The sequence below is a fragment of the Chamaea fasciata genome, unplaced genomic scaffold (assembly GCF_029207755.1).
Source record: "Chamaea fasciata isolate MVZ Bird 193981 ecotype frontalis unplaced genomic scaffold, bChaFas1.0.hap1 SCAF_18, whole genome shotgun sequence".
Lineage (NCBI taxonomy): Eukaryota > Metazoa > Chordata > Aves > Passeriformes > Sylviidae > Chamaea > Chamaea fasciata.
Genome location: NW_027094103.1, coordinates 13604364 through 13619162, shown reverse-complemented (window position 1 = coordinate 13619162; position 14799 = coordinate 13604364). Strand labels below are relative to the sequence as shown.

At 47.5% G+C, this 14799-nt stretch overlaps 1 protein-coding gene across 2 annotated transcripts in view; it reads right to left on the bottom strand.

Moving 5' to 3' along the window:
* Positions 1-620: 620 nt before the first annotated feature.
* Positions 621-14799, bottom strand: part of ADGRD1 (adhesion G protein-coupled receptor D1) — a 135641-nt gene continuing 121462 nt past the window's right edge. For both annotated transcript variants that reach the window (XM_066199749.1, XM_066199752.1), the window contains 4 exons: positions 7770-7896; positions 6562-6603; positions 4630-4722; positions 621-4014 (listed from right to left, as the gene is read on the bottom strand). In XM_066199749.1, the coding sequence (XP_066055846.1) occupies positions 3919-4014; positions 4630-4722; positions 6562-6603; positions 7770-7896 (358 nt within the window). In that variant the 3' untranslated portion in view covers positions 621-3918. The remainder of the gene's footprint in view (positions 4015-4629; positions 4723-6561; positions 6604-7769; positions 7897-14799) is intronic.

The window sequence follows — 14799 nt, the reverse complement described above, 5'->3', positions numbered from 1 at the left end:
TTGAAAGAGGATGAAAAACCCTTCTCATCTACATTCCAATCTTTAATTTTTCAGCATATAATTGCTGTAGTTACTTTTCCACACCTCACCACATCTGCACACCTATGCAGCACAGAGGAGGCAGCTGGCAGTGTGTAAATCACCCCAGAACTGGCTCTAACCTTGGAAAGGAGCTGCAGGGCTGCATCCCTGTGAGGGAGCTGAGCACACTGAGACGGGACGTTTCCGGATTTATTCATTATTTATCACTTCCAGACAAAAGTGCAAGAGTAATAAAGTTTATATGCAAGAAGTGTCAGTAAAAAGCCCATCACTCCTGACCTGCTGTGCACTGGAACAGTCCCTGGAGCCCAAACTTCAGCCCCTGAGGCAAGGCCTGGCCTGGCTCTGCCCTGGCTGTGCTGGATCCCAAAGTTCTCTTCCTGCTGGTGAGGCTCAGAACAGGAATTCTCTGGGTGTGAAGTTTAGCACAGAAATATTTCCTGCACATGACCTCAGCACCCTGAGAGGCAGCAGGAGTGAAGCTGTGAGGTGTAACTGCAGCAAAGCACTGGCAGGGAACCTTCATTGCCATGCTCTTGCTTACAGCCCATGTCAAAAGAATAATTGTAACAAAGTCCTTTTAGGAAATTCGGATTTCTTGTTTATTTGAGGGGGAGAAAACAACAAAACGAAATTATTTTGCTACTTACTGGCAAAGTAATCCTTGCTACATTACCTATTTTTAAAACTCACATTTCATTCAATTAAGATTTCATACTGTTGACAAAATGATGCTGTCCAAAAAAAAAAAAAAAAAAAAATTGTACTAGCTGCTATATACAAGCCCATAAATAAACTGCAAGATTTTCAAGCTCCAAGAGACTGAGGACAGGAGGAGATTGTTTAAAGATTCATTTGAGCATTTCTTATTCAGTACATTTGCTGCATTCAGTACCAAGAAAAACAAACAAAGAGGATGGATATCGATGGCTACAGAACACGTTTGTACTTGCTGGGGATTTTCACCAGTTCATCAAAACCAGAAGCAGCCCATGCCCAGTGCAGAGTGATAAATTCCGTGCTCCACACCTCGAGGGCCAGGAACAAGCTCAGGCTGCCCCATCCCCAGTTCAGCAGCTCCGGCCGGGGCTGCAGGAGGGTCCTGCGCCCACAGAGACCTCACAGGGTCACCACAGCTCCCTCCACGCAGGGCAAACGCTTCACGTCCCGTCCAAAAGTATAAAACCAAACGCATTTCCGTATTTTGGTGAGCGGTTCTAAACCAGAGCACACCTGCACGGAGAACTGGTTCCGCCCTTTGTACCACTGGCATTTTGCACTGTCACTTGTACTTGGCTGGGGTTTTCTCAAATGGGCCTTGGGCCGTCACAAAGTGACCAACACAGCACAGGAGGAAATGCAGGTAATGAAAATTGTGCCGAGGGGAATACGCCTAAAAATTAGGATTAGAAAAAAAACCCCAAAACCCCCAACTTTTCTATGCTGTCTGGTTCATTCACAGGACTTTGTGCTATAATATGATGATTAGAAGAGAAATTATCAAGGAGGGTTTCAATCTCTATTCGTGGTCACAGTGTAAAAAAACCAAAAAACAAACCAAAGAAACCTAAACCAAAAGAGCTCATATGCTCCAGTGTAAAAAATATGCTTAAATACATTGTCTGCACACAATAGAAACTCTGGGCACGGTTATCACAGGACTCTTCTGTTCCATCCCCTCTGTACATTCCAAGGGCTCTGTCTACAGGGTCTTTTGGGGAGAAAAAGTCGTTTTCAGGCCAAGAAAAGCCCATATATTTGCAGAGCTGTAGGACAGAGCGGTACAGAAAAGGCTGGGAGAAAACCCTACACAACGGCCAAATTGACAGCACAGCATCTGCATATTTATCCTTTACTGACCCTCTCTTTGTGGTTAGTTGTCCACGATTGGAGATATTTACCATTAGGAAACAGGAGATGGAAGCCTGTGGATTTCCTGTGCCTGTGTGATGTGCCGCTCTGCTCTGTTGCAGCTGCAGACACCCAGCACGGATCTGCTGCAATTAAACAATTCCTGTAGAGTGTTTTGGGCTGTAAGCTCAACCAGCTTGGGTGGACTCTGGGCTCACACCAACAGGTCTTGGCCGGGAGGGGAAAAGGCAGGAAAGATTGGGCCAAACTGAAACTGATAAGGTTTTTTTTTAGTGCAGGAAGGAAACATGGACAAAACTTGGTTTGGACCAAACAGAAATTAAATACATTGAGTTGTTCTGAACTGTCAATTCCCTGTCTTTTGGATTAAACACTTCACTAAATTCAGCCATAATTGATGGGTATTTCCTGTTCCCTAAAGACCAATTTACTTTCATTTTACTTTTTGATAAATGTACTATCCAATAGAAAATTTCCACTGTGCACATTAGAGTGCAAATACTTTTTCTCTTGGAAACCAACAGAACCTTCAGTGGGACCAGGAATGCTCTGAGCTGCTGAAGACACAAACATTTAATGAAGGTTAAAAAACCCCAACATGAAACATCTTAGCCAAACGTGAGGTTGAAGCCTTGGATGTTTTCTGCCAGTTCGACAGCCCAGAGGGTCAGGAGAGTGAATTCCCCTGGTGGTCTCTGCAGAGCAGTGATCCAGGAGCTGGGCCCCACCCTGCGGAGGGGACCTCACCTGTGGAAGGTGCTCAGGAGACCCCGGGTGCTGAGGGAGTCCTAGAGCAAGACCCCCGAGGGCTCTGAGCACAGTCCAAATCTGCTTTATCCAGCTGGGAAGGGGCAAGTTTGGCCAGCTGAGGTGGCCCTGCCTCCCGCTCCAGGCACCTCTCTGAGAACCTACGGAACACTGGTCAGAAGAAAAATTGCAGTGGTTTTTTCCTCTTTAAGGATACTTGATAGCAGTACTAAAGCAGAAGCTACTAAATGCTGAGCAGAGTTTAAAACCACAAAAGAGACCGCAGAGACCTGTTTAAAGGCTGTCTGCAGGAGACAATACGCGGATTATTTGTGGGCTGGCCGCCTTCACAGTATATCAGCGTGTTACATCTTTGTGGCAGGAATTCAGTGTCCGGAAATGACCACGAACAGGAGAAGGATCCAGGCCTTGATTTCTAAAAGCCACGGTGAGTTTGCAGAATGCTCTCCCCAGAGAGTTGCTGTTGCCCCCGAGGCAAAGCAGGGGAATAATTCGTATGGCAAAGTGTGGGCACACACGGAGCAGCAGCAGAGGAGCCGTGGGACACCCCCAGCCGTTTCTGCCTTGATGAGAACGCGGCAGCAGGAAGATCTGAAACACGGACGGGCCACATCCAGGAGATCTACACCTTACAGGTGCTGTTTATGTGTTTGTTGGCTTTGCTAATCCACACCCACTTCGGGAGTGGAGTTCCTGGAACCTGCTGCTCCCTCACGGCCTGCCTGCCTTGTAGCATTTGGATTAAACACCGCACTGTGCGCTCTGAATGCACTCCACTTTGGTAATCTGTAAGGTAATAAATGTAAACAGAGAGAGCACGGCCAGTCTGGAATAGTCTCATCACAACATCACAATGGGAAGCGTTTCATTTTAGGGCACAAAAATCCATCATTTCAGAGGTATGTTCCTCTCCCTCAGTTCTGGGAGCTGGAATGATTCAGAGATCAAAGAGCCCTTCTTGCACACCCGGTGTTTTGATCGCTGCTGACAAAACCCTCCAGTGTGTGTTTGTGCTGGCCATCCTCGCAGGTGTTGCTGAGGGCCACGATGTGTTAGTTTCAAAGGCAACAACCAGGGCTATTTACCCAACAAACAACATGGCAATTCCCAGTTCATCAGGCGGTGATCTAAAAACCCCAGTTTTCTACTGTTATTAGCAGTGAGGAGAAGCTGGTGGACACGGTGCCAGAGGCCCTGAAAGGTGGCTTGGTTCTCTCTGGGGAGCTGCTGCTCCTGTCACACCGCTGATAAATCAATGCGGTTCGCTGAGTTGGTGCTTTTATCCCAGGTGTGCAGCTTCGTGGGAGTCGTGCCTGGCCTGTTCCCAGTCATCTGGAAAATAAAATGGTATAGAAAATCGATTTATTTATTTTGCCAAGCCACTCTTGCCTGGATGAAATGAAAGCTTGAAAGCATCTATTTACGTTACAGTGTTGTCACAGGGTCTCGGGAGCAGGTGCCATAAAGGATTTTTAAACAGGTATTGCCAGGATCTGAGGGGATTGGCAACGATCACTTAATAATACCTATCACTTCAGGTCTCTGCTTCTTTATCAAAACAAATGTCTTCTGTCTCAAGACAATCTGAGCAGAGCTAGAAGAGGATATTCACGTGTTGGCTCGGAGTGAGAATGCCCTGTCAGATCAATACATTGCCAAAATGCTGCTGGAATGCAGAGCTCCACTGCAATTGGTGGGAAAAGCCTTACTGAACCACAGCCAGGGCTCATAGGGCTGTGTTTGCCTTCATTTGACCGTTTCCCGGAAAGCAGAGTTCTGTCCTTTGCTCTCAAAACAGATATTGGAGCTGCAACTTCATGAACTGGCTGGTTCCACCTGTCTGCACCTTGGTACTAAAAACACCCGTGGGCCTGCTCTGTTCTTTCCAACAGAATTTAATGCGGAGCACTCAAATCCAACAGGGGAAAGGAAAGGAGCAATACTCACAATGTCTGAATTGAAGGGCTTCACATTGATGTTGCGTGTTGAGCTACTGGTGAGGGACCAGACCTTGGTTTTGTGCTTAAAGGCAGCTCTAACCTTTGGCAAAAACAGTGAAACCAGTTGAAAAAGTTGTGTTTATTTTCACAGGTGCCGCCAGCGATCATTTCCCCTTTTCCCTTCCTCCACACAAATGTCACGGTGCCATTAAACAACAAACAATCCACCCCTACACTTTCCTTTGTCTTTATGGACTTTTCACCAGGACAATTTCACATTTTTCTGGCTGAACACCGAGCCCCAGGCTGGAGCAGGAGGTGCCCCATCCTGATTAATCCCGGTGCCCCCAGGACACAAAGCCTGCTGCAAACGGAGTCATTTAAAGACCTGGATGGATGAAACTCCCTAGAGATGGAGCAATATTCTCCACCGAGGTGAAAAGCAGCTGCAGGAGGGACGGGTGGTGAGAAGAGCCAAGGGTTAATGGCTGGAACGCCGGACCTGTGTTAGGTGTGGAGATCCAGGGGAGCTTTTCAGCCCATCCTGGCCCATTCTCCTGTGGTTCTTTATAATTCCTGTGCATTTCTGTCTGGGAATAAATCCCTTTTCCACCCAACTCTTCTATACCCAGTCTCTGGCTGTTTCTTGACAATATCTGAGTCTTACTTCTCAGAAAGAAATTCTGTAGGAGAATTCCCGCTGTTTAGCTAAAGGAGTATTTTAGATATGCACAGCCTATGATGGAGCCAGCAGGACCTGCTCTCCAAAAATGACAGCTCACATCAGCAATGTGTAAACCGCTTTTTGAGGATATAAATTCTGAATTTAATTTCTCATGAGACTCCTGAAAAAAATGGCAGCAATTCAAATATTTGTATTTGATATAAAACATTTGAAACTTGAAGATTTCTAAGCCTGGGAGAGAACAGAATAACGAGATATTTTTCCTCCCTACCTTTAACCCGCCTGCCTAATTTGAGTTGATTTCAATAGAGATCAAGAGTTTCACAGTCGGACCTGACTCTCCAAGCTGATTTTGGCAGAGATCCCATCAGAGAGCGCTCTGAGATGGAATAGGTTGGCCAAATCAGTAAATAGCAATCTCTCTGTGAAGAGCTGGCGTGGTGCTGTTGCACAGGAAGCACAGCGGGTTTGGGGCTGAGGTACCCAGGAACATCCAGGAGAGAGAACTGAGGGGAGCCGGAGCTCCCGGGCCCCCGTGCCCGAAATGCTTCCTGTAAAAACCATTTCTTTCCAGGAATACTTGCAATGCTTCTTGTGAAAACCATTTCTTTTCAGGAATACTTGCTGCTGAGCATTTTCTGCGATCTGCCGCGGGAGGAGAGGATGCCGCAAGCCAAATTTCCATCAGCCTTGTCTTGGCTTTATCCCAGCTGCTCTAATGCAGCCTTGGTGCCAAAAGATGCCTCAGTCCCCTGCGAAAACCTGAACTTCCCGCCAAGAAAAATACCTGGAATATCTTCTGCTCGGTTTGCTTTCCCATTAAGGACGGCATGAGCAGCATCCAAAAGGATGTTTGGCTGGGAATAATACTTATTTTCGTCCCCGGAGCCGCAGCTGTGTCCGAGCCCCCGGCAGGGGCTGCCGGGGCGAGTCCTGCTCGCTCTTTTTGAACATCTTTTCCTCCCAGCGCAGTCCGTGCCTGCTCAGCCCCAGGACGGCTTCTCTCCTGACTCTTGAACTGCTCCTCTTATCTTTGCTCTGTGTTTCAAACCTTTCTTATGCTAATTAAAACAAATGACAAGCATTTGTAAAAACGCTGCAAGTCACAAAGCCAGAACAGTCACGGATTAATTAAAAGCAAAAGGAAATCAGTGACAGCAGGCAGTGGTAGTGGAGAAAAGTCTGTTCTTGCTTCACACTTTTGTTCTTTGAATTCGACAACACCAAATCCGCTAACACCGTTTGGTTACTCACCTCTGAGTTCAGAAGACAGTGAAACAGGAACATGAAAAACCCCTGAAAACACAAGAGAGGGAGAAGGGTGAGGTCTGGCTGTGAAAAATCAAATCCAATGACGTGTTTCTCTCGGGATTGCACAGAACTGGCAGCTGGAGCCCTGTAAACACCTGAGTGCACTCAACCAGAGTGTCCCAAGCGAAACTGGAGGAACCTGCAGCATTAGGTCACTGTGGGGCTGCTCTGGAACTATTCCGGTAGAAAAACACCTCCTAAACTGTGCTGTGCTGAAGGAAAAATGGCTGAAAATATGCAGAAATTCCTGTTTCATGACAACAGGAGAATTTTTTGTTTGTGGTTTGACAAAGGAGAGGGAAATGCTCCTAGGGAAACACCAGGTCAGGAATTTTCAGATTAGGAAAGCAAGGTATTGGCACTAGGAAAATTTTCACGTCAGAATTTTGCAATCTTTGGGCTTTTAGTCCAGTGCAAAGTGAAAAGGTCTCATTCCTTTCCCTCACACTATAGTTTTATTTTCCTGGCAGTGGTATCCAGCACCAAGAACCCTGTTCCACTGTTTTTGTGTCCATCGTGCTCTTTGTTCCCAGGACGAGAAAGGATTTAGAGGAGATTGTTTTTCCTTCCTCTTTGTAACCGCTGTTAGGGCAAGAACTGTGTCACACCTACAGGGTTGTGCTCTCCTGGAATGTCTGCTCAGAGCTAAGCAGGTGTTTTCATTCCTCCTGGGACAGAGCTGGGTTTCTGGACTGGTGTGCCGAGATCAGGGCTGAGTTTCCTGCCTGCAGGAGTTCTGTCCAGCACAGGGAGCAACTCCACTTCTGATCCGTCCCATAAACTTCTGTTTGCTTTCATTTAGCCCCGGTAATGAAGCCTCAAATTGGCACTGAGCAATTGGCCTGGTGTCTCTGCTGGAGAATCCTGTACACAGTGCTGGAAGAATGAATTTCAGTTCGTTTCTGAGGCTCAGTGCTGTCTCATTTATTTAATTATTGCTGCTGGAAACACAGAGGAGTGGGATACACGCTCTGTTCAAACAAAGACAAGCAATTGCCAGCGCTCTGTTCTTAGCACAGACTTAAAAGGCAGAGGAAAGAGCACAGAACGAAATGCAATGAGCATAAACATGTGGAAACATTACTAATGATCCATTTAATTGGATCTCAGAAGCGCTTCTGTAGCCATAAATTTTCCCACCAGGTACTTACTTGTAGTGAATTAAAAACAGCAAATATATACTGGAATACTAAAGCATGGGCATTGACAGCCAGAATGCCGAAGATCCACGAGCTCCCCAGGATTGGTAAGAGAACAGCCACAGCTTTAGCTGTTAGTCTGGAAGAGAAAATGGAAACAGGAAATTGTGGTGAGACCATTAAAGAAATGTCAGCCTCCACACCAAGGAGTTTATTGATTATGTTCTGGCAGCAAGGCAGCAGGAGGAACTCTCCTTTACCATGAAGTTCTTTTAATGAGCAAGATTTTAATTGTTTTTTTCATCTGTGGAAATGGGGATAACAGACCATTGGTGTCCCACAGGATAAATACAGATGGTGAGTCAGGAACTGAGGGAGCAGGGAGAGATCTGAGGGATGGATGGTGATAAAAATACTGCAGTCGTGTCCTCAGTTTGCAGAGAAGTTTGTTAGTGGGGAGCAAGAGTCAAACCCCAGTGAGCACGCCCAGCTCACAGCACTGGGCAGCCCATGCATGGTCTGTGCACTCTGCAACCACCCAAAACCCTCACCCAAAACCTCCCGGGCCCACAGGGCAGGAGATCTGCCCTGGAGCACTGCTGACGAGCCCAGAGCAGCCCCAGCTCCAGGCAGGAACAGAACCTTTGCTCACCCGGGCACATTTCCAGCTCCCAGAGGACAAATCCTCCTCCTCCTGGCCGGCTGAGAACAATTTTAGGGTTCCAGACAAAAAGCACATCTGGAACACTTGCCAGGAAGGCAGATCCTGTCCCAGCTCAGCACCACAAACACCAGTGAGCTCCCGCTGGGCCCACGGGGTTCATGCACATTTATCAGATGAAGTGTTTAAAATACCAGGGAGTTCAGTCTCTGTACAGTCACAGACAGAGAAGCCAAGGGGCACTAAAGAAACGGGCAGTGAGAAACCAAAGGTCAGTCAGTCCCTGCTTGCTAAAGCCACGGCTTCTAGAAATGATCAGATTTCTACTGAGATGGAGACCTGTGCAAGGGGAAAAGCAGTTCCAGGGAGATGAACGTCCTGCTTGTGCCTGGTACAGATTAAAGCGCACACGGAGAGAAATGCACTGAGCTGTCTGATAGGAGACTGCCTGTAATTACAGCAAACACAAAACAAACGAGAATTCGGTACTGCACAATCCAGTGAAGAAATCTTTTAATTAAACTCAGAGACACGACGTCCTGTTCATTCCAGTGACCTGAGCACACACCTCATTATATATTCAAATAAAAGTGTGTCCTGAAGTTTATAGGGAAATCTGGGACAAGGAAGCATCTGGAATTTTTTCTGTTCTGGTTTGGGTTTTTTCAGTATTGTTTCATATCTCTGTATGCTCAGCCATGAATATTTCCGCACAGTTCAATTTAATTCTTCAAGGAGTTTTTTCAGTCAGAAAATGAAGGAATATCTTAAAGCTTGAGGTCCTATTTGAATGTTAAAATGCATTTTAAAAGATACAGTTTTAACACAACTCATACAAGTTTATTTTTGTGAATCAAGAATGCTTTGGGTTGTTTGTTTTGGTTTTTTTTTCTCTGATAGGATTAAGGTTCCTCCCCAAACTCTAAGATAAAATCTGCTGCACTGGGAGCTGTGCAGGAGCCCGGGGGAAATGCAGCTGAGGCCAAGGAACACCCGGGATGGGGCAGGTCCAGGTCCCGTGAGGATTTGGGTCCCCCCAGCCTGAACCAGCAGGGGTTGGTACAGCAAAGCTTCCCTGTAAAACTGCCTCCACCACAAACCAGCACAACCCAGCACAACCCAGCACAAACCAGCACAAACCAGCACAAACCAGCACAACCCAGCACAAACCAGCATAAACCAGCACAACCCAGGATAAACCAGCATAAACCAGCACAAACCAGCACAATCCAGCACAACCCAGCACAACCCAGCACAAACCAGCATAAACCAGCACAAACCAGCATAAACCAGCACAAACCAGCATAAACCAGCACAAGCCAGCATAAACCAGCACAATCCAGCACAAACCAGCACAATCCAGCACAACCCAGCACAAACCAGCACAAACCAGCACAAACCAGCACAACCCAGCACAACCCAGCACAACCCAGCACAAACCAGCATAAACCAGCATAAACCATCACAAACCACCATAAACCATCACAAACCAGCACAGATCACCACAATCCACCACAACCCACCACAAACCAGCACAAACCAGAACAAACATGAACAAACCATCACAAACCACCACAAGCCACGGCTCCTCTGCCTCCCTTCTGTTCTCACACCCTCTGCTTGCAGAAAACTTTCAGTCTGGAATTTAATTTCCCCCAACTGTTTTGTTGCCAAAAGTGTTTTTATTGTTTTCCTGTGAGTCAGAGCACAAAAGGCTTCGTCTCATTTGTAGCTGGGGCAGAATAGAGTCAGGCAGTCAATTTCAATATTTTCAAAACCATTCTTACAGTTGGGATCTTCAGAAGCCGTTAACATTACTCGTATAAATTACTCATATAATTTGAAAAATCACGTTTTAATAAAGATGGCTCCTTATCAAGCCCAGAGTTCAGCACATGTGCAGCAGAATTCCGTATCTAAAATGCAAATGCAGTCCAGATGTGGGATTTTCCATGTGAAAATATTAATGCCTCATGCAGACTCATTTAGAAACGCAGCCGTGTGAAGGTGAAACTCATTTAAGACTATCTGAGGGTCAGCTCTGCCTGTGATTCTCTTGAATCTCATTAAGACTTTTCTGAACTTTTTCCTTGTTATTGCACAGCCTTCCATACTGGCATGCTTGGAATTCCATCCTAAGCAGGAAATGATTAATTCAAGGTGTTTATGAGCTTTACCTCCCGATGAAAGGACCCAGCTCTGGGGCTCCTGGTGCTCCTTTATCCTCTCCCACTCACCCCTCCCCTTCCTGCCCTTATTCCATTTTAATCTTTGAACTTTAAAAAAGAAAAACACTAATACTGTAAAATGCTGCTTCAGAATGCCGTTAAGGCAGCGAGGTTAAAAAAAAATCCTAGAAACACAAAAGTTAACGTTCCACGAGGCGCATTAATTCTGACACACTGCACATACTTGATTTTGTTTTATTCCCCTTTGTCTTTGCCACATGAATGTTTTAGTAGGTTAGTTCTAGTACACTAAGTTACGGAGCACAATCAAATAGATGTTGTTTCTGGAGAAGGAACACTTTCCCATGCATGACTTAAGCTGTGAAACCCAAAAGAAAAAATAGTCACCGGCTTCAATGGAGCTTTATATTGTCCATAAAATGGGTGACATGGAGCAATAACTTGGGGCAGGGGCTGGGCTTATATTGCAGATGCTGCACTTCAGCCCCACCAGGACTTCATAAACCTCACCAGGAGCTTTTTTCCTGTGCCCAAATGCGTCAGAAAACAAGAAGGCATCGGAATTTCTCCTGAGTGCCCCTCGTCATGCTCCGGCCTCGGCAGTTAACTCGCCTACGCTTTTCAAAGCTCAGCTGTTGTCACTTTCTGCACCAGGTTTGGTGAGACTTTGTCTCTCTGCATCTAAACACACTGAAGGATCAGTCCTGGAACTAATCCACTTGGAACAAAGCAAATCCACCACGGGATCTCCCTTCTATTGTTACTTTTTGCCAAGTATATATATATATATAATTTTTTTTTTGGTATATACCTGTCATTACTTAGACAGCTTCTGGAAAACACACAAATACTGATTAAATTTTTATATTTAGAGAATATGGAAAAGCCTTTGGGATATTATTAGCTGCACACAGCCTGCCTGGTGAGTTCAGTCTGTGTCTTAGGGCTGTTCACACTCTGCCCGGTGCCAAACCCCTTTAGCCGGGCTGTGGGGGCTGCTGGGGCTGCATTCCCCAATAACCACCCTGGCAGGGCTGGTGGGGTCTGTGGGGAGACCCAAACCCCTTAGCCGGGTTACAGGGGCTGCTGGAGCTTGCTGGGGTCTGTGGGGCTGCTCCCAGCACAAAGGATCCGGGCTGCACCCCCCCTGCTCTGCCCCAGCCTGCGGGGCTGCCCTGCACATCTGGCAGGTCCTGGCAGGTCCCGGCAGGTCACTGTTGCCCCACTCACCTGGACACTCGTGGCTGAACCCTCTGGCAGAGAGCCACAGTCGAGGTCCCTCGAAACCCCTCAGTAAACATTTCAGAGAGCCTCTGGCAGCAGCAGCAGTAACTTTCTCCATTAGTTGCTGAGCTGTCCATTTAACATCACCCTTTCAATCTCCAGTTTGAAAAAATAAAATTTTCCTCCCTTTTCCTGTTCCTACGGTTGAATTCTATTTCCTGACAAGTGGAACCTGCTCACCAGAGATCTTTGCCCACCCAAATTTCTTCAACTGGCTTTTTCTCGGTTGCTTTTGTTTCAGCACTCGCTTGAGGACAGGATTTTGATCTGTTCTGTGCGTCTTGCTGGGAGACAGGCTGTTAGGCAGCATGTTAACCCGGCAGAAATCAATCCACAGGGAGGGGAAGTTTTCGGAGGTGGATAATTACCTTGGCTCTATTGCAGCCCCGGTGTGCAGGAAGGACAGGCTTCAGCACCTCTGAGACCTGTTTTCATTAGAACACCTTCTGAAATCCTTGCACACTTCCTGCGGTTACCAGGGACACTTTTCCAGGGCAGAGCTGAGCCTGCCACGTTGGTTGTATTCGCAGTTGGTGTGGAACAGCTGCACCCGGCTGCGACTGCTCCTTTCCCTGGGCTCTGCTCTGCCCCCAGACCTGCCCAGGTTCACACCCGTGCAGAACCACCCCGGTCCATGTTCACACCCGTGCAGAACCACCCCTGACCCCTGATCCATGTTCACACCTGGGCAGAACCACCCCTGACCCCTGATCCATGTTCACACCTGGGCAGAACCACCCCTGGTCCATGATCCATGTTCACACCTGGGCAGAACCACCCCTGACCCCTGATCCATGTTCACACCTGGGCAGAACCACCCCTGACCCCTGATCCATGTTCACACCTGGGCAGAACCACCCCTGACCCCTGATCCATGTTCACACCTGGGCAGAACCACCCCTGGTCCATGATCCATGTTCACACCTGGGCAGAACCACCCCTGGTCCATGATCCATGTTCACACCTGGGCAGAACCATCCCTGACACCTGGTCCATGTTCACACCTGGGCAGAACCATCCCTGACACCTGGTCCATGTTCACACCTGGGCAGAACCACCCCTGACACCTGACAAGAAAGAAATTTCACTGCTTGCAGAAAGAAAACTTTATTACCTCTGTGAAGGGGACCCCTCATTCACAAATCAATTTTATTGGTTCCATATGGAGCACTAATCCTTTTAAGACTTCTGACATCCACTTTTCTGTCCTGATGCCTGCTGCAGTAAGAACTAAACTCAGACCCATAAGCCAAGATTATATAATCATTGGAGGAAATACTGCCTAAAAAAAGGCAAAATTCCTTCACCACAATTCACAGAACAGGGCAGTTTGACAGACAGGGTTTTTAACAGAGTTTTCTATCTTGTTTCTTGAGGTCCTCTCTAGTCACTTCCAGCAGTACCCTTTGTGTTTTATATAAAAATAAATAAATCCCCAACCCCGTGACTAACATTTCAGACCTATGGCTGAAAAAAAAAAAATTTAATTTCAGTTTCCAGGTTGTCATGAGTAATGTTTACTCACCCCTAAGCTGGAAGTTGGAGAGATGCTGGGAGAGCACGTGTGGCAATTCTGGCTGAATGAAAGTGATTTTCACTTGAGTCCAACCAGCCCTGGCGCCCTCAGCTGGCTCCCTGTGCCCAGGCTGCCCTCCCAGTGCTCAGTGCCATCCCAGTGCTCCCAGTGCCATCCCTGTGCCCTCAGTGCCATCCCAGTGCTCCCAGTGCCATCCCACTGCCATCCCTGTGCTTAGTGCCATCCCAGTGCTCCCAGTGCCATCCCAGTGTTCCCAGTGCCATCCCTGTGCTTAGTGCCATCCCAGTGCTCCCAGTGCCATCCCAGTGCCATCCCTGTGCTTAGTGCCATCCCAGTGCTCCCAGTGCCATCCCAGTGCCATCCCAGTGCTCCCAGTGCCATCCCAGTGCTCCCAGTGCCATCCCAGTGCCATCCCAGTGTTCCCAGTGCCATCCCTGTGCTTAGTGCCATCCCAGTGCTCCCAGTGCCGTCCCAGTGCTCCCAGTGCCATCCCAGTGCCATCCCAGTGCTCCCAGTGCCATCCCAGTGCTCAGTGTCAGCTTCCAGCTTGCACCCCATTTACGGGTGCCACCAGAGCAGGAGTGTGGGTGTCCTACTAAACGGAACTAAGCTCCGGGCTCTGCTGACACCTCGATCTAAGGGGCAGGACTTTCATCCTAAAAGGACACACATGGATTTTGCTTCTGCCCCTGACTGCAAGCAGCAGCTGATGAGTTCCTGCAAACACACCTGTACCTGCTCCTCCTCCTGCCCTTCGTCCTGGCTGCAGCACCAGGCTGGTGGCACAGGGAATGGATTTAATCAGCACACACACAGTTGCTTACCTAATCTTGGGTGATTTCTAGACAGAACTATAGCAAATTAAAGGAAAAAAAAAGACAAAACTAATAACTGCAGAGGCCATTTCCCATTTCCCAAACGTTATTTGCACTTTCAAAATAATGGTGTGAATCTGACTAAGAACCATTTACAGTCACTTCAGATCATTGCTTTCTTGTGGGTGTCATTTATAACCCAGGAAGAGGCTGCTAAATGAAAGCACTGTAGCTACAGAAAAAAAAAAAACCAACAAAACAAAACCAAAACCCAAAAAATCTAGGCTGCAACACAGCTAAATTCAGATTGATTTTTATCGCGAGCAGGAAGGGAGGTGGAATTGTTCCTTTTCTGTCACCCTGGTGTTTCACAGCACAGACCCCACAGGGAGGCAGACGTTGCCAAAGCAGCCTCACCCCTCCCGCGCCTTCCCCAAAACCTCCGGCTGCCTTTGGCAGACACAGCGTTTGCCCAGAGAACAGGAGGTCTGGGCCCAAGCCACCCTTGTGCCTGAGGGATTGCACTTTCCATTTCTGCAGAAAAGCATCTTGACTC